Genomic DNA, 20,682 nt, shown 5'->3' with positions numbered 1-20,682 from the left:
GTCTGTGTGTGTTTTGGGATGTCTGTATTGAGTGGGAAGCTGCATGGGGATGGTGATAGTGGTCCTGCCGACCACTGATTAGAGAATTAAAAGACACAGCTGACATTGACTGTAGCAGAGAGGGGACAATTATAATTAAATCTGTTAAGTGATGCTGATTTTTGAAGGGCACATGCAGGATGCAGGTGTTTCGGCCAAAAGAACTGGTCAGTTTAAATGATTATTTGTAAAGTGATTGAGTTAACCTTTCATTTACAGTTTCATTTGTGATTGATGAAACTGCGAGTCCTCTCTTTAACGGTCCCTACAATCCTCAAATATTGACAAAAATAGCATCTTTGTTATGTTTACAGTTTCTTTTTCCTATCTGAACAATGAAGGCAAAAATACACCTAGAAATAAATAAAAGAAATATTCATTCAAACCATATTTTCACAAAAAAAGTCCACTTTTTTATGATATTCTGTATAGTATGAAAATAGAGGTTGGCACAATCCACAACCAGAAAACGATTCCTGTTGTCTGAAGTAGTGTTTTTCTCGCCCCTATACTTTGTGTGTAAGTGTTTGTGAAGCGTTTATGCTGATGGAATTGTACGGCTGCAGCCGCAGTGCTCCAGAGTAAGATTGTATTCTCCGTGGGAGTCCGAACAAAGAGCTGTAGATCAGCAGTGCTTTGGTGAATATCTTGTAACCATTAAGACTGCAGAGAACAAAATGGCCTTTTGATGGGAACAAAAAGATTGAATAAAAATGGTCATTTTATAGAGATAGTATTGCATATCCAAGTTTTGGAAAGGAGCCGCGCCTGTGCTAGCACTACAAAGCACAGTGTTTGTCATGGAAATAAGGTGGATTATAGTCTTTAAGGTTTGAGATCAGTGGCAAAATATAGGATAGTGTTTATCATGGTTAGATGGTTAGATGCATGACAACATGTATAAAATGACATTAAGCTTGGTGGCTTTAGCATTAATCACTGAGAAATATTTCATGCAGCAGATCAAGGATGTCACTGCTACCAACACTTAGAGCTCTCGTATACTGTCTGCTATACGACAACAGGCTGTTTTCGGCTCCCTGTTTTCTAAGTGAAACCATACAGATCCTCTGGGGAGCACAATGGGGGCTTGAGACAAAACTGTTTTTGCATTCCTCTCGGGGTAGTGGTGGTGTTGGCCAACCTAAAGCCCACATAGAAGATTATTCATCTGCTGTAGTTTTGAGGCTTGAGATTGATGAGTTTTTCCCAGTGGTGTGGGTCATGGAGTATTTTGTTTTTCATAAAGTGACACTAAATCTTCTCAAGCCGAGTAATAAAGCTATTTAGAATCATGCAGATGTATAGAAACAGAACAAGGTCTCTTGCTCTGTCAGTATGTCCTCAATGGGCTGTTTCAGGGTTGCATACTAACATATTTCCTGTCCCAGGAGAGGCAAGAATTATAAACTCATTTGGTGTCCATTCTGTCCCATAATTTCAAAGTATTCCTGCAAACATGAGCAGAATAGCTAACAAGGAATGACCCAAAAATTAGCAAGAAATTAGGAAAAAAATTACAAGAATTACCTGTGAAAGTCAGAAAAACAAAAACAAATTTGAATACGGCCTGAAAAACAATACTTAAATAAAATGTATATTCTGTAGCATATGTTTAATGTATAGCTACAATAATATTTTTTTAAAAAAATCAAAAATCGACGATATTTCTTTCTCGCTCTCATTTTAAACATTCATTTTGAGTCTGTTTTCCTGTCACCTTTTACCACCTTTTGTTCATTGGCTTTTCCACCATGTTTCTGAAAAAAATGTAAACTTATTTGCTCAGATCATAAAGGTTTAAATACTTGTGAAAGTTGTCTGAATGCAGTACAAGACAAACTCATGTTGATCCGGGTTTCAAAGGGTTAATAAAAAGGTTTATAAACAGTACCAGGTGACGTAGGTTGATTGTTAAAGCCGTCTAACTGTCATAACCTCAAAGTAATAAAAACAAGTCCAGAAATGTGACAGATTCTCTGTTGGTACAACTGTTCTGTCAGCACCATCAATCAAGCGGTGCCACTCTGCCCCGAGGCAAACCACAGTGGCATCAAACCAACAAGGGCACAGAGTGGAAAGCTCGCTTTCAAACACACACCCAAGAAAACAAACCGCGGCCTGCTGTTGTAAATCACATGCAAAGACCTTTGAAGCATTTTTAAAAAGGAATGTATGAGCTATAACAAATAAACATATAAATAACTGTGCCATTTTTCAGAGCACTTACAATGCATCAGGGACTGCATTGGGAAATTCAATAGTTATTGTAAATGCATTGTATCATATCATTACAGAGAGGAAATTATCTCTATTTTGGATGACAATAACGTGTTGCCATGTTGTAATTATTGCTATTGTGTGAGTCCTCTGTCTGACACATGCACTATATACTGTACACAGAACAGATATGAAATCACTATAGAATCAGTATTTGACTAAAATAACGCATCATTCATTTACAAGAGTTTATGCAACAATTTCCTTTCCTCCATGTATCATCATACTTCTTGTAGATTTGATCTATTTCTCTCTCTGTCAAAGTGATAACACACAGGCGGTATAATGTTGAGAGAAAGGAGCGCCATAAACAACTCAGAGGAGTCTCAGTAAGGAGTGTTTAAATCAAAATATAAGACTGACAAAATTAACTTTCTGGTCGCATCTACAGTTCTTATTGGAAATTACTTTTAAAAGTTACCTGCAATTCCACTTTTTATTATTATGTAATTTTAATTTTATCACATTAATGCTTTTGATTCTGCACACAATAGAAATTAGGCATCAAAATTGTTTTTGCCTCTGTGCCTGTAACAGCCAAGGCCGAAGGCTTTGTGGTTTTGGGTTGTCCATCCGTCCGTCCCATTCTAATTAATGTGATAGCTCAAGAACGCCTCAAAGGATTTTTTTTTTTTAATTTGGAACAAAAATCCACCAGGACCCAACGACGAACTGATTGGATTTTGGTGGTCAAATGTCATTGTGACCTCACAAAACGTGTTTTTGGCCATAACTCAAGAATTTATACGCTAATAATGACAGAATTTTACATAAATGTCTAACAGGATAAAACAATAAAGTGTTGACATTACGTCATCTAAAAGGTCAAAGGTCACCGTCACTGTGACATCATAATGTTTTTCAAAAACACTTTTCTGGCCATGATTCAACGTCATATCTCAGGAACAGAAGGGGAGACATTTGATCAGACGATAAATTGGTGACACTAATCTTGCAGCTGTGCTGATGGTATAAATATTCTGTGCTGCTGGGGGAGGATGTGTGGGAAGCATTCATGTTTTCACAGACATGGATGTGAACTTTATATGCGACTTGTCTAGTAAACGGAGGCGAGCAACCACAAGTCAGTAATTCTACTGTCTAAATGTTTCTGCTTGCCTGCCATCGCACTCATGAACAAGTGATGTCCAAAAGTTAATTTCATCGTAGTTACCCTGCTGATCTTACATAACACACTGTACATGTGTAATTCCATATGTATATATATTTATATTGCACAGTGTACATGGTACCTATTTATTGTCACTTTTTAGTCGAGGCAGGCTGTTTTTCTAAGACTTGTTTTCCATCTTTTTTTTGTCCTATTAACATTGTGTTTTAAACTTGTTTCTATTTTAATCTGGATTTATTCATCAATGCATGTAAGCACAGGAAACACTTTTAGGCAAAACCTGTTTGCTTTTGAAGTGCTATGTAAATTAAATTATCTTGAATCTGCATAGATGAGAGGGGCAGAAAATCAGTGACACATCTCACTGTAAAAATAAACAATTTGTTTCGCTTAAAAAAGCTACTGACCAGGCTGCCTTAAAAATTAAAGTTTTCTGAATTTGGGAAGACAAGTCGAGGTAATTTTGCAATGATTCAACTTGTCGTCTTGTATTCAGTCAACTGAAAAATTTAGGGTTGCCTGGAAACTAACTATTTGGAGCTAAAACAAATAGTTTATTTTTTGGGTGCTGAATATAATGCAGTGTGGTACAACAACTCAACCAACTATGGCCTTGATTCTAAAACACAGAACTAAAATAACACTTCAATGACAGGGCAAAAAAATAACATTACAGGCATGATAAAAGTCCACTTTATGGCAGAACAGCTGATTTGGATTGCATTAGACTGTGCATGTGTGCCTAATGAAGTGGCCACTGAGTGTAAATCTACATCTCAGCAAACAAACATCATCCTCATATGTACATGGAGAAACGTATACCATATTTATTCAGTGTTCTTTGCACTACCACGCACTTGTATTTCTAGTAATGCACACCATACACCGTTTACATGTTTCTCAGCATTCTGTATATAGATGTTTGGTGCCTGATTGTTGTTTGTTAAGTGATAAAGTGAGTTTGAAACCTGTAGCGACATCCCTTTTCTTGTGCTGCTTTAAGACACCTTTCACAAGTACTTAAACCATTGGTTTGATTTCTTTCGAAAACATGGGGAAAGGGCATTGAGTAACTTGGTCATAAATGTTTCACAAATTGCAAAAAATGAGCACATTCATGAAATTATTTTTAAAAAACAAACAAAATGTCTTGGGAAAAAGAGAAAAAAGTTATAATAATCATAATTACGTATTTAAAATATGTTACAAAATTATTCTAAATTTTAAGCACTTTTTTTCTAGGTCATTTCCACTCCTTACTTTTTAACTTTTAGGGGAATGTTCTTGTATTTCTTACTAATTTCTTGCTCATTTGGGGTAATTTCTTCTTCGATGCTCAAACCCTTCCCCCCATGTTTTTTGTTTTTGTTTTGTTTTTTAAGAAATCAAGCCAGTTGATTAGTTTCAAATGTTTAATTGTATAAATATGTATAAACATGATTAAAAAAAACCTTTTATGCAACCCCTCGATCAGTTAAATTCTTAGTCCCTCGGACAAAGAACAGTACGATTGTTTCTCAGGTGCTTCAGAATTATAGTCTCTAACACACATTTGATATTCCATCCACACTTCTCTGTGTTGCAACAGTTTCAATTCTCTCTCTCAGGTCCCATTTACAGTGTCCCACGAGGTGCCTCCAGCAGGGCAGTTTCTCTCCGTGGGGTCACTCTCTCTTGGACTGCTGGCCCTCATGAAAACAACTGTCAATATGTTAATATGAAACACTCAGAGCCATTGTGGACTCACTCTGTTGCTTCTCTTTTCCTTCACATTTCGGCACAGCGCCACAACAACGTCAGCTCCTTCAAGAAGAGGCCTTAAAAAAATGATGTTTTGATTTTTAATCCATTTATTCTGTGAAGTTTGGTTAAAAATCATATATTATTGCATTTTTCAACAACAAAGGAAAGCTAGTTCCATGCAGTGGGGTCATTGATGCCCCTATTTAGAGTTATATCTATCACACTGAATCCTTATAGGTGTGCTGAAACTCCCACTGGGTGATGCTCCACAGACTTCACAGATTCCTCTCATGAGGTGAATTTGAGTTCTGTCAATACAGTCTCATTTCCTTTGTTTGCAGCTCGAGCGGGAGACAACACTCACAGGTCTGAGACAAACACAGTGGCAGTTATACGTCTCGTGTAGGCCGCTGAGTCCACCCGGGTGTTGCATTTGAGCTGCTTTTAGGATATTTGACTTTTCCCTTTAACTTGGAGGTCTTTGTAGAAATTGTTGATACGTTTCCAAGGACTCCTGGAGTAAGACAGACATAGCTGCAAGGTTTTTCTAAAGCTGTTTCCATTGGCCTGTGTTTACCTGACACTTGGATTGACAGCAGAGTGATTGGAAATATCCACCATTCACTGCCGTGAGCTCCTGAGTGCACGGAAAGTGCTTTTGTAGTCTGGCTGTAATGGGCCAAGTTTGAATTGAAGGTTGAGAGAAATAGCCTCACTGCGGTCGCGCACTGTGAGGAACTGACACACCACAAATAATACTCAGAAGTGGGGTCCTGATAGCATCACAGGCGCAGAGCAGGTACAATAGCATGCAGGCTCTCATTTCAATGCACTTTCACAATGTTGCACTGAGCACAATCAGATGGAGGGGAAGAATTTCAGTCAAATACAAACTCAGATTGTGTTTTGATAGTGTTCCTTTATTGTCCTTTAATAAATACACATCTTAAAACTCAATTGCTGATCACTTTCTTATTCACCAGGTAGGAGAGTGCCACTATTAGTTTGCGGGAGCATATGAGCGCAAACCTGCCATGATAAATGGCATCATTTAGATTCAGCATAGAGTCAGAAATGTGTATCAGCACCTTAAAAAGGAGTAAATCTGGTTTTTAAGCTTAAAAATTGGGATCACTGATCTAATCTGCTGTAAACTGACCAATCATCATTAAATGCTGTTCCATTGTCCGTGTCTCTATACTTTATCCATTGTTTCCTTGCTCTATCACTTACGTTTATTCATTCACAGCAAGCCACTGACTCAGTTTTTAAAGCCACAGCAGTTCAATATGTTACCTTAAATATTGTAAAAATGACTACAATTAAGCACTGTTCAGTGACATAACCAGAGTGCCAAAAAAAAAAAAAAATAATTAATTAAAAAAACATTGGAAGCCATGGGAAAAAACCTCAGGAAGAGCAAGTGAGAAGGGATCTGTCTCCCAGGATGGACAGACAAGGTTTTTTACTCATGAATGTTTTTTTAATATCGGAATATTACGACTTTTTTCTGATAAATTTACAAGTTTAATCACTTAATATTAAAATTTTATTTTCATAAATTTACAGTTTACAGTGATTTTTTTCTTGAAATCATGTATTTATTCTCGTGATATTATTACTTTATTCTCAAAATCTACCTTTTTTTTTCTTTGACATGACCCCAATCCTCAGTCATACCCATGGTTGCAATATGAGGAAGTGGTCATACCTGGACTGGTGATCACTTCTGCGATTTAATTAGGGTTAAATGCAGAAGATAAATCCCATGTATTTTGGCACACAGTGTGATTGCACAACTGTGTACAACTCAATTGTATGACCTCTGATTGCTATTTTACATCATATTACAAAGCTAGTTTAAATAAACAGCTGTGTCGCTGAAAACATTTGATTCACTGCAATGTAACTGACCGTAAACAATGTAACTACAATTCTCTCTGCCGTCAACACCATAAAACTGAACATGCATAAAAAACAGGAAAAGAATCCAACAAAGGATGATTGACACGCCGATTGATAAATAATAACGCGATGTGCAAAACGAACAACCAATCACGTGTGTGAAGGAGGGCGGAATTTCCTGTATGTGACGCAAACAGTCCCAGTCAACACTGGAGGCCCCACCCTTTGTGTTACCTACCGCCCGTCAATCAAAATAGAAAAAAATCCTGACAGTTATCACCGCTTTCTAGGCGTATACAATCAATTTAATGTGATGATCATGTCCGGTGGCTTGTGACTATCACGACTCTCCGTTTCACGACAAGTCGCGTAATGACTGGTATGTGATATTTTATATTTACTCTTCACCCACGTAAGCTAACAAGCTACCATCCTCTGGCTAAATTAGCTCGCTAGCAGGCTAGCAGGGATGCTTGTTGCTGATATTGCTAATCAGCGCCGGCTAAGCTAGCAGCGGTAGCTAACGCTGCGCTCGTTAGCTTAGCTGTTACCTTGTTTAGGACACTGTGAGCTCGTTAAACTAGGTATTGTTACGTCTGTGTTTTCTTAATTGAGTTTGATGTAGTTGGCAGCGGTGGTTGTAATTTTATAGTTAGCTCTGGCGTTACATATATTAGCTAGCCCCTTAGTTGAGAGCAGGCTTGTTTAGCTAATGTTAGCTTCGGCTGTTCCCACACTTAGCTTTATGCTTTTTACTACACAGCCCCAGAACAGCCGATGAAGCCAGAAGATATGGCTGCCTTGGACGTGGACAGCAGTCAAAGCGACTTTCTGCTGCAGGAGCAAGGCAGGAGCAATCAGGTGAGGTTTCCCTCTCGGGATTATGACTCTCATTATACGTCGTTGCTGCGTTTCCAGAGTGGTGCTCACCGAAGTTCACACATTTCAAACTTGGAAGGGGTTATTGTGCCCTCATTGAACCTCTCAGGCAACACTTCCTCAGAGGCAGGTTACAGATCCCGCCTCTTTAGCCAGGATTGAGGTGACAGACTGAGACCTAAACATGACCTGGGTGCTACCGTAGGTACTACCTGGGGGGTTCAACACTGGACATGCACGTCCTGTAAAGGGATATTTCGCCGATTTTCAACCAGCTTTGTGTCAAAACAATGTGAATAGTATGTGTAGATAACCTGTTGTAGACTCTTCTCCATCTAAAAGTCAAAGGTCAGTCATCTTTATTGTCAGTTCTGACATGTTTCTTAGGCATACAGGAATTGAGATTGCATTTCTCTTCATGCCCACTGTGCAAATGGTAAAAGGACAAAAAGCGAATAGAAAAACAAAGAGAAATGTATATATGTATATGTACATAAAATTAAATAACTGGGCAATAAAAAGAAAGAAAATAATGACATTGTCTATATATATACCTACATACATACAATAGACATATTCACATGTGTGCAGTAATCCTAATAATCTAACTAGTGCCTGGATATCCCTCCTCTCCCCACAGCGAAACTCCTCCAAATGATGTAAATTAAGCTGTTTGGAGGAGTTTTGCTGGCTCTTCGGGCTGTTGCTCGAACTACCATGGATCTATTAGGGCAACCTGGAAATAGCATGGACGCGGGGCTCGTTCATTCCTATGAGAGGTGCTCTGTGATATGCAGCAAAACACGCTCTATTTCCACGGTATGAAAGTACCTAGATCTTCTGCATCATGGCCCATAGAGCATGCACACTAGCAACTTACGGTGGCCTAGTGTGCCAGAGCAGGTAACATCTGACGTCAGTGGGAAATAGTCTGTTTGGGCCCCATAGCATCATGTGAGGGACACAGAAGTTTTAATACCATTTTTTGCCACTATGTAAAATTTGCTTCCAAGCCTGGCTACAGGCAATACTTCTGCATTTCCCTATTGCCCACTGCCAGCTGCTATCTCAAACAGTATACAGTTGATCGAGAGACTTTCGCTGTCTCTCAAACTTGGACACATAATACACGAAAAATAGGCAGCACTGATGAAATATAAACCAAGACTATGTTACTGCAGTGCATATTTTTTTCACCTGAAAATGTTTTCAGAAACATGCTTTTGCTTTTCCGTTTAACTGTAATATGAGATCCAGTCAGGCAGCAATGTTTCACATGGACAAATCCACATTATGCCACCCACCAGCAGGCGCAAAGCATTCTGGTCGTTGTAGGTTTTGTACCTCTTGAGCAAAAGCACACTTTTTCTCTGTTTTCTTTCGTCATGTAGCACCATGAGGGCCTTCTTTATATTGCTGAAATACTTCTTTAACCTCCTAACTTAAAATTTTGCTCTTTGGCAATACGTCATAGTTTCTATGGCCCCAGACTAATGGCCACCCACTCTCTTCCTTTTAAATTTGCCCGTTGTGGGAAGGACACTCAGCCATCACCCCTCGACCTGCTAGCAACCACCTGCACTAAGGTTGGGTCGCCGTCGTCAGAGGTGGACAGAGGTGCTGCTGCTGCTGATGTGGTAAGTCAGCACCTCTGCTAGATTCGACACAGCTTCGGGAGAAGTGAAGCCTTCACTCACAGCTGAGCAGAATTGGTGGTGGGAGTGTAGCTAAGCTTGCACTTGCTTTTGTGGAATAATAGCCACTGCATTTTGACATAAAAACAGGAGGGTATAGAATTTCTTTAGCTTTTTGCAGTTTTAATTACTGAAACAGACTCAGTAATTACATCCATATCCTCCTGGCCATGTGACTACATTCACCAGGGCTGAATCCAGTGGCCCCGATAGAGTGCCCCGGGAATGATTCCTTAAAACCTGGAAATGAAATGGCATTTCAGCAACTACGGTTTGCACTTCTCAAAGTCAATACGTTTTTTTAATGGGTTTTGGTTAGAAGCGTGAGATAACAAGAGCTTAAGAGACTTTCACGTTTTGTTCTACGACATAAAATATATCAGTAAATACCCCACTGTCAACACTGAAACTTTTATGTGTCTTAAGAAATACAGTTGCTAAGTGGCTGAATGAAACTATAAAACCTCTTCACACCACGCTGTGCATAATATGGCTTTGCAGCCTTGTTGTGATGGCAATGTTAAGTTGTGCAACCAGAGTGTAGTTTGTTTATAGCCTAACATTAGCTTTTTATCTGTGGCAATGTCATTTAGACCTCCAAAATCCTAAAAGTGGTATTCATTTGTGAAGATCATCTTGCTGAACAAATCGTGAAAGTATCATAAACATTTGTATATTCTCTGCTATTATCAAAAATCCAATGGGAAAATCCCATACGTTTTTTGACGAGGGAACCAGGGTGATGCCAACTCCTGCATCGGCATACAGAAAAACATCATCCCTGGGGCACTCTATATATAACATATTGAATTCAATTACAATTAATGGAAGTACAGTGGAAAAAGACTTTCCATGTTCGATGTAGTTTATTCAGCTGGCAACTTCTTTTGCTTCAAGCTTAATCTGTAACATGCTCTGATTAAACAGCAACATCAACCACAAGTGTGTCAGGGAAAATTAAGCTCTTGAATTGCTTATTGTAGATCAAGATGTAGTTTGACTGTTTCTGTTCATAGATTTATGTTTGTGCTCATTCATTAAATTCTTTATTAGTAAATGCACAGGGTCAGTTGGTGCCAGGGTTGGAAATTAGTACAAGCCACCAGCCATGCTGGTAAAATATGCAAGTGGCTGCTAGATTTGCTTCACTCACCAGCCAAAAAAACAATGGTAATGTATCGAGTGGCTGGTAGCTTTTGGTATTGAGCAGCCACAATGGCAGGTGGACAAAAAAGTTAACTTCCAACCCTCAAAGAGCTGGCTGAACTACGATTTCTAAAGGTCTTGTTATCCAAAGATGTTCCTCAGACCATTATTGGGTTGAAAAATTAAACGTGACATAACATAAAATATGTTTGCCAATATGTTGTAATGGCTTAATTATTTGTAATTCGTAAAACTGTATTTCAGTGGTATTAATGGTGTGTATAATATGTGTTGTTGCTTGAGATTGCAGTATGGGCTTAGATGACATTTAGGCTCTGCTGGGAGAAAAAAAATACTTTAATGTATTCTGTTTGCTTGCAAACTTTGGTTTCATTTTTTTTTGTAAGACAAAGTCTGCCATATTTTGTCTAAATTACTTTAATTTACCAATCTTGACTAAAGACATGAAGCCAGGAGCACCACTTACATTTTTTCACTTTAAAGCAGCTGCCCAAGTTTATAGTAAATTGACACTTCATTACAGCTGTGATAGCAACACAAGGCAGATTGTACTGTGAGGTTTCTGTCTGGCTGTGTTGGCACAGCACTAGTTTGATACAGCTGACACAAAAAACTCAGTTGTGTTTGCCCATTTGCTCAGGTTAATTTTGTTCAGTAAGAATCCTGTGGACATCTGCATGGAGGCCACCTGAAAATATAGCACTGACCAAGCACTGACCACCATAAATAAAGCCTTGAAGCACAATTAGGTGTTGCAGGCGTTGCAATTGGCCTCCTTCACGGGTAGTATAACACTTATATTGCAGGAAGACGGACCACTGACATTGTCACAGATATCTTTGGATTTGTCGTGGTTCATTATAAATCAGCTGCAGGTGCGAACAGAGCCATAGATAACCTTTTATTAAGAACAGTAACATACATATGAAACAAAACTTAAGTTTCTTGCCCACTTAACTTATACTGACTCAATAGATTTTTGCTCATTTTGCCCACTGCCCACTCATGTTCCCAAGGCTGATTGTGTGAAGTGCTGGCACCATTTTTTTTCATCAAAATGTTGGGCTGTGTAAGTCTACAAAATTATTTTCCTGTCTATTTTAAAAAGCAGGTTAACATCAGACTTTTGTGCTTTACGTTGCTCAAGATGATTAACAGCAGGTGCCTGTCTTTTTTGTAATGTCGATCATTTCTTTTCTCAGACCTCAGATCCATCTACGCAGCTCACTGGGACTGATAAATGGGAGGTGTTAACCCCAACAACAGCAGCAGCAAAGGATGAATCTGGATTGATACAGATCCAAAGTCAAGGAATACTAACATCAAACGGGCAGTATGTTCTTCCTATCCAGAACTTACAGAGTCAGCCAATCTTTGTGACGTCAGGAACGGACGCCTCCTCTGCCAATTCAGTGCCTAACATTCACTACCAAGTAATTCCTCAGATTCAGACAGCAGATGGACAGCTGAGCTTCTCCACTTCCGGTGTGGAGGGAGCGACTCTGACTCAGGATGCCACGGGGCAGATTCAGATCTTGCCTGACGGTAGCCAGAGTCTCACTGTAACATCAGCTGCAAACATCCTTAATAACAACCAGAACCTCATATCACAGACTGGTAATGTCCAGCAGCTCCAGGGGGTTTCTCTTGGCAGCTCCACCTTCAACAACCAGGGTCAGGTTGTTACTAATGTGCCTGTGGGTTTGCCTGGGAACATTACTTTTGTTCCTATTAACAGTGTGGACTTGGACTCCCTCGGCCTCTCTGGTGCTCAGACTATAGCAACAGGGGTCACTGCTGATGGCCAGCTAATTATGACGAGTCAGCCCGTGGATGGCTCAGAGAGTCTGGCGAAGACAGATAATCACCTCTCACAGACACTACCAGTAAATGACTCAAATGCAAATCATGAGATATATGTGCCAACGTCTTCCTCTCAGCTACACATTCCAGCGAGCGAATCAGGTCTGCTGACACAAGACACTTCACTGTCATCAGTGGCTACGGAGCAAGCCGACTCGAGTTCTGGTCTCCAGGAGGGCTTTATCCAACAGAATCAGGAGCAGAGCGTCCAGGTGTCCTCCGCTCAGCCCATCATCCAGCTGCAGCAGGTCCCTATTCAGACCACCAACGGTCAGGTAGTCCAGTCCATGGCGACAGGCGGACAGAACCTGCAGAATGTGCAGCTGATCAATCCGGGAACCTTCATCATCCAAGCTCAGACGGTCACACCGTCGGGTCAGATACAGTGGCAGACCTTCCAGGTGCAGGGGGTGCAGAATCTGCAGAACCTCCAGCTGCCCACAACACCGCCCCAGCAGATAACCCTGGCTCCAGTCCAGACCCTGTCACTAGGTTCCAATCCAGTCAGCATCAGCACGGGACAGATCCCCAACCTGCAGACAGTAACGGTCAACACCATGGCCCAACAAGAAGGAGACACAGACAACCCTGGAGGTACTGTAGCTCTTTACATTAATAATGTACTCACATACGTCATCTTTAATTTGTTGTGTTTATTTTTAAATATCCAACTTTGACATCTTTCAAAAGGGCCCATCTTCAGCAAATTACTCTAAAATGCCATTCTGTATTTAATCACTGCATTTGTTACAATAACACAATAAAGGTGCATGTATGTTTGTTTGTGTGCTCAAAGCAGACAGTCCAAGGAGCTGTCTGTGTAAAATCATCTGCACTGCTGTAGGAATGTAACCGACAATCATTTTTTAAATTGTTAAACAATCAAACTATTTTCACTAAATCATTCAATAGACCTTTTTTTTTTTTTACTAAAGACATTTTGACATGTCACAGCAGGAAAAGTTGTAAAGTTGTAGCACAATTGTAAATCAGGAAATTAATGATGGTCGGATTCCATTCAGCTGTTTCAGTTTCACAGTCCTGGTAATGTGCATGCTGGCTCACTGTCACCATGTCATGGTTCACCAGGACAATTGAAAAGAACGGTAATGCTGCGTTCACACAGAGTCAAACAGTTTGCAGACGTAATAAAGCTTTTTGACAGCATGGGAAAAATAGAGAAACACGATGTGTGTGGACATTAAGTGTCTTTTATTGTAAAAATTATTATAATTGCAAATACAGATTAAACTGCTAGAATATTAAAATAAATTGCTTTTTCAGTTTACTTGTTACATTTTGTTGCAAAAAGAAATTACCGAAGTGAAATTAACAGACTGAAAACTTTTATCTTCAGATAAAACTTATAAAAGCAATGTTGACAGTTGTCCTTTTTTGGACATAATTTGCAGTAGAAAAAAGGTAATAAGTTGCAACAGTTCTAGCAATAAATAGCATATTGCGAACTGAATGAGAATGAGATGTTTTTTCAAAATTTGAAATATTTTTGAAAATTAGTGTTGTCATTGTTAATTGTGATATGATTAAGGTCCCTAATTAACATTTTAATTTTTTGTAATAGTGTTAATCACCGGCCAAATTTCCCGTCTTTAAGAGGCAGTACTGGGCTTAGATGACGCAAAGATGTTTTTGGAGTGTATAAATATATGGATCTGCCAATGATTATTTAAATAGCTTAGTATTGTGTGCATCATAAAAGGGTATGTTCATACATGTACATGTTACTGCAGGCTCAGATTAATATTCAGCTAAATTCTAGTTGAATTAACTTACTTAATTCACTTATTTATTAACTTTGGACAGCAGTCTCTCAGTGTCTGCTGTTACTGTTGCTGGTATTTTATGCCGACCTCACTCAGGTGAACTGTGGTTCATGTGAACACAGCTTAACACCTGTGCTTTTCCAGCTATGACAAGTCAAAATGTGTGCTGGGAAAATGGTCGATAGTTTAAAAATAAAATTGTATCATTACATAAAACAGAGAAAATCAACAAAGCACTAAAATTTTAGAACCGTTGTGCAGCAAAGCATATTTTAGATGATTCTGTATCTACACAGTTAAAGTTTTCATTGTAAACATAGTTTATATTTAGCATCTTACCAAAATACATTGTGTGTATCCTTAAAGCCACTTTCTGCTGAATTTCTATGTAATTATAGCTATCAAAACATTGTGATGAAGTTCCTGATTGTAGCAAAGTCCTTCCATCAATTTCCTGACACTCATGTGGGCTAAAAAGTCCACAGGGTGTGTTTAATTTATTATCAAAATTGTCATTGATACATTTTCCGTCAATCAACTAATTATTTTATCACTGTGCTTAAAATGGAGTTTAGCTTGTGAAATTTGCTGCCATGCTGTCAGTCACGCACAGTAATAAAGCAACTCTCACTGTGCAGGCTTTTTGATACATTTACCAGAGCTTGATATTAACGTACACATTAATTCCAGACATTCGGATAAAAGAAGAGCCAGACTCTGGAGACTGGCAGCTGAGCACCGACTCTACCCTGAACACGAGCGATCTGTCCCACCTTCGCGTCAGGCTGGTGGATGAGGAGGATCAGTTGGGTCAGGAGGGCAAGAGGCTGCGCAGAGTGGCGTGTACTTGCCCCAACTGTAAAGAGTCAGGCGGGAGGTGAGTGAGCCTTCATCTTCTGCACAGTTCTGCGTAGGAAGTATACATATCAGAGCTCTAACTACTCATACCTCTGTTTCTCAGAGGATCCAGCACGGGGAAGAAGAAGCAGCACATCTGCCACATTGCTGGCTGTGGGAAAGTATACGGAAAGACATCGCACCTGCGAGCACACCTGCGCTGGCATTCAGGAGAGCGACCTTTTGTTTGCAGCTGGATGTTCTGCGGGAAGAGGTTTACACGCAGTGACGAGCTGCAGAGACACAGGAGAACACACACAGGTGCCCTTTTTTTGCTCTCTCAGTGTTTACACATCAGGGAAACATCAGTAAAATGTGTTAATTTGTGCCCTGCAAAGTGTGAGTCATGTAAAAAATAACAGTGTTTGTCCCCTTCTGGATTTACATGTAAAATGTCAGGTTAGGATTGAAGGCCATGGTGAAAAACACATCCAGATTTCACAGACTTGGTGATAATTTTCCGGTTCAAAATGGGGTTTAAACAGTTTGTTCTGCAGTCTAATTTGCAGGATCTGTTGATATCGGAGTGTAAAACAAAAAAAAAAAACCAAACAAACGTGACAAGAGATGCTCGTAGAGAGCTCCGCTTTTTGGTTTAATTTTCATCGTGTGATTCTGCTTTCAATCTAAACACTAACCCAAAAATCAGCAAAACATTGTAAAAAATACAAGAAAATAATTTGAAAATGAATAAAAATGAGCAAAAACAAAACAAACCAAAAAAGAAAGTAAGGTAAAAAAAAAAGTGCAATACACTGGCACTCTAACAGCACTCTTATCGGTACTTTTTGGATTTTTTTAGAGAGAAAAATGAAGAAAAGAAAATAAAGAACAGAATTAATATTGCTTTATTTTCTTTGTATATAATAACAGTTTATCAATAAATATTCTGTGAGAGCATTGTTTTGAACAAATCACTAATATAGAATGTAACATACCGGAGAAGGATTGGGAAACGGGAGGTGAACTACAAGCTTGGTGGTCGAAAACAATACATTTCTCCCCATGTATGTGATGAAGTCATGTGGTTACATGTCATCAATCATGCCGTGAGAACTACAGACACACATAAGATCAAAATATAAAACAATTAATTCCAACCTCTCACAGAAAATTCCTAACAAATGTCGGCATCTCATTAGAGTAAATAATAAGCTCGACAAACAAAATATAACTCTGTACCTTGTTGGCTGCTTTAACTTAAAGAGGAGAACAGAATGGTGTCGAGCGTCTTCACCGTTCATGTTTTATCTTCACAATTTATCTTCAGCTGCGATTTCACTACTCAGCCTCCATTACCGTGCAGGTAAGGAGCTCAGCTCTCGGGGAAAAGGGGGAGGGGAACACCTCACACAAGGGAATTTATATGTTCCGGTCCTTCCAGAGACAGTTTTATAATTCATCTTACACACAGCATTTTTTAACAAAAGATACACAAAGCATGATTTGATCCAACTCAAATATTGACTCAATTGATTCGTTATTAAAATTCAACTTGAATATATGTATAACTGCCACTATAACTGCATCTACTCATGGACGACACTCGTGCTCTTGACAGAGCAAGATGTAAATATTACGGCATCCTCCTTAGCTAGGCTTTAGCATTAGCTAGCTCAGTGGTGCGAGGTAAGCTAGCAGTAAATGCACGCTTCCTTCTGCACAGTGACTTTGGCAGGTGCACTTCAGAAAAAACAAAATAATTCCTACTAGAAATGGGCAATATATATTGATTATATTTGATGTATCGAGGCTTGGTCCACATGGGATGTATGAAACGACTATATTGCCAACATCAAGTGTAAATTCTCACTTTTTTTAAGCTTCTAGCATCAGACTGGCTTAGATGTTTCAGCTCTCTCCCTCTCACAGGCACACACATATAAAGATAGACTCACACATTTGTATTTACATCTGCAGGGCTCCAGACTGCTACTTTTTTGTTGCGTTTTGCAACCATGGAGCACCACAGTAACAATGTTATTAATATATATTATTAATATGTTATTAATATTTGAACTAGAGATAAACTATCCTTAGTTCATTTAATAGTTTTGTATTTTATTAGTCTACGGTAGTTTAGAGGAGATTTCAAAATATTGAGATATGTATTGTATCGCGATATAGCCAAAAAATATTACGACATTATTATGAAACCATATCGCCCAGCCCTAGTTCCTACATGAACCTGCTCACAACAAGGTTTGTGGATTTTCTTGAGTAACCTGGTCACGATTTTTGGAAAGAGGCATTGCTGTTGAGTTCCTCAAATTTATTTTTTGGGGTCTTTGAGTGCAAGTCAAGTGCCATCCAGTTTCATTATACTGGAGAGAAGGCAGACATCTCTACGTCCGACGTTTCCAACACTCGGCAGCTCACTACAAAATAATCAAGATCGATAAATGGCACTGCAGGTAAGAGGCATGATATGATTTTTTTCATTTTGGGGTGCACTGTCCCTTTAAGAGTTTGTGGACACAGTAAATTTTTCAGTCATATACTTAGAATTTGTCGTCAGTTTATTTGTCACATTTCTCAGTGACAGGATGGTTTGAGCAACTTATAACAATAAAATAAAATCTGCTAAATAGGAATTTAGACACCGGTGACATTTCTGCCGTTTATTTTATTCATGAAACAAATTGAACTTGTTTTGCCACTTCCTTAAACTCTTCTCCTCACCTTCGAAACATACCCTCCAGATAGTTGGCGCATTTGACCAAATGTATTCAGGATCAAACTCTTTATCTTTCAAACTATATTTTCTGTCTGGCAGGAGAGAAGAAGTTTGTCTGCCCAGAATGTTCCAAGCGCTTCATGCGGAGCGACCACCTGGCGAAGCACATTAAAACTCATCAGAACAAAAAAGGCGTGAACTCTGGCAGCGCTGTGGTGGCCTCAATGGAATCTGCGGGGTCCTCAGACAGTATCATCACCACGGCAGGCGGGACCACCCTCATCCTCACCAACATCCAGCAGGGTTCCAGCAACGCCCAGGACATCCTGGCCAACGCAGAGATCCCTCTCCAGCTCGTCACCACAGTCGCGGCCAGCGAAGTCATGGAGTGATTTACACTCCACTTATGAACTTCTACAACCTCTCCCATACTGTATACTCCTACCTGCATTTTTATCCAAGTTTTGAAGAAAAACTAAAATTAAAATGCAGGTATATATAAATATATATATTTTAACACAGAAATAGTCAGTCCATTTCCATACTCAGTTTTTACTGAACTAGTAGTGGAGACTAAAAGAAGATAAAGGTGGAAAAAGACATTGCAGTAAATACACAAGGAAATGCCTTATTTTGTACAATATTGTGTTGTTGGAAATGTAGAATGCCATTTCGTTTGGAATCGTCTCTTTTTTTTCTTTTTTCTTTTTGTTAAGGTGTTTTTCACACAAAAAAATGGTAAGTTGAGCAATTTTCTCTTTGCCTTTTTGTTTGGATGGTATATTATGATGTCCTTGTTAAGCTAAGTTTGTCCCATCCTTAAAGCAAAGACTAAATCTCACAACAGAGCTAATTTTATCTGGCTGAAGTAATGGTATTGCAACGTCCATGCAAAATTATTCATGTTTTTTTTTAATATATATATTATGCATTCTTTTTTCAGTGTCCTTACAGTCGGTCTGCTTGCAAATAAGTGAGCCCTCCTTCCTTCAGTTTTTGAAAAACTTTGCTCACACCTGCTACATTTTGCAGGTGAAATCAAAACAATCAGAATTTTGTATTGTAATTCCTCTTGAACATATACTGTTGATATGATACACATTATTTGCTTATGAAATATTTTGACTGAACAGCTATTTATATTTGGGCTTTACATAGACAATGCATTTGTGATATTAAAAGTCCAACATATTTCAAATGGCTCCATTATATGTGATTTAAATGTGTTTTTGTAAAAACCTTTTTGGAGGACTTCAAAAACGATGCATTGTAATATGAAGAAGAAAAGCCATTTTTTTGGAGGTAATTGCCAAATTTGACTACAAACTCAGGGTGACTTGTGACTGTGTGATATAATTAGAGTAAATCACCCCTGTAGCTTCTCGGGCCATGGCGGGGATGTTGTGAAGAAATGTTATTCGATGATGGACCAAAATCTGAGGTGAATTAAGCTGTCACCATGTCACCAATGCTTGATGATTTCTACCATGTCCAGTTCTTACTTTTAAGGACGACCCCTGTTCATGTTATAGAAACAGCTTTGAAGAATTCTTGCCAGTATCTTGCTCCATCACAGAAAAATTACTGAAAGCGGTACTCTTTTTAACAGCACTATTCTCATCACGTTCATGTTGTTGTTAATCCTTTTGTATAAAAAATGTTTTGTATACTTCCCAAGAGACTGTCCTTTATATTCATTGTCAGTAAATGTAAAATGTTTCTGTCTTTGTGTTGATACTTTTTCTTTAACTGTATGTTGCATTTCCCTGTTCCATTTTATATTTTTTATTTTATCCCCTCCCCCAGCTGTTGAATTGTTAAATTGAATACACACTGAACAGTGAATTTTGGTGGCATATTTGATTCGATTTTTTTTCTTTTTGTGACACATAATGAAAATTATGTGATGTGATCATTCTGCCCACATGGACGTGTTGTCCTCTTCAGGAGATTATTCTTTACCCCCATTCAGACAGCATCTTCTGTTATGTACTAAGCACTGAAGGTTTGTCCTCATTCATAAATCTTCTGTATAAATATGTCAATATAACATCAATATAAACCTTTCTGTTACACTTAAATTTCCTTTCATTTTTTTGCTTTCATGTTTGGAGATTGTACAATGTGTGCTTTCTTAGGGCCTGATATTTCGTACTAAAATGACCAAGACAGGTTTTTCAAAACACGTGAAATCTATTGTTTCTTGTCTTTTCGAAGTCATGTCTTCCAGCCAGGAGCTTTATCCTTCCCCCACGGCGCACACTCTGGGTTGGTAGTCCAGTAGATGTCACTACTGCCAAGGGAGCAGGACGAGAGGTATGTTTGACCCCTTGACCTTCCCCATGTAGCGCTGCTAAGATAAAGACAGAAGTCACAGAGGCCAACAGTAGGTGTGAACCCTCAATTAACCACAAGTTAATGTCACACAGAAATGTCAGGAACATATTCTGCTGCTGGAGAACAAAGTACTGTCTCATGACTTTGAAAACAGACATGTAACAGAGATGTAACGGCTTCTAGTTGTATGACCTAGATTCATGTATATTTCAGTGAATTATCAAGACAGCCATTTAAATAACTGTTTTGTTTCTGCCTTTAAAGTGGGCACACAGACTCCTGTTG

At 38.9% G+C, this 20,682-nt stretch overlaps 1 protein-coding gene across 3 annotated transcripts; it reads left to right on the top strand.

The window, feature by feature from the left end:
* The first annotated feature begins 7,322 nt into the window (after window positions 1-7,322).
* On the top strand, window positions 7,323-20,135 carry sp3a (sp3a transcription factor). 3 transcript variants are annotated; one of them, XM_042494480.1, is made up of 7 exons: window positions 7,323-7,478; window positions 7,863-7,960; window positions 9,526-9,615; window positions 12,042-13,296; window positions 15,177-15,363; window positions 15,448-15,644; window positions 18,160-20,135. In XM_042494480.1, exons 1-7 carry the CDS (start codon window positions 7,472-7,474, stop codon window positions 18,450-18,452), a joined length of 2,127 nt encoding a protein of 708 aa, XP_042350414.1. In that variant the 5' UTR covers window positions 7,323-7,471; the 3' UTR covers window positions 18,453-20,135. The 3 variants fall into 3 exon arrangements, with proteins under 3 accessions (XP_042350414.1, XP_042350413.1, XP_042350416.1); XM_042494479.1 differs by having other exon boundaries at window positions 9,517-9,615; XM_042494482.1 differs by lacking the exon at window positions 9,526-9,615.
* Window positions 20,136-20,682: the final 547 nt, after the last annotated feature.

This window comes from Plectropomus leopardus, chromosome 10 (assembly GCF_008729295.1).
Source record: "Plectropomus leopardus isolate mb chromosome 10, YSFRI_Pleo_2.0, whole genome shotgun sequence".
In the NCBI taxonomy this organism is placed as follows: Eukaryota; Metazoa; Chordata; class Actinopteri; order Perciformes; family Serranidae; genus Plectropomus; species Plectropomus leopardus.
This window is presented reverse-complemented; position numbering and strand designations above follow the sequence as displayed.

Coding starts and splice junctions, on each gene's coding strand:
- sp3a (XM_042494479.1), top strand. Junction 7,961..9,516: donor AGCAAGGCAGGAGCAATCAG/GTGAGGTTTCCC, acceptor CGTTGTGGGAAG/GACACTCAGCCATCACCCCT. Junction 15,364..15,447: donor TGTAAAGAGTCAGGCGGGAG/GTGAGTGAGCCT, acceptor TCTGTTTCTCAG/AGGATCCAGCACGGGGAAGA.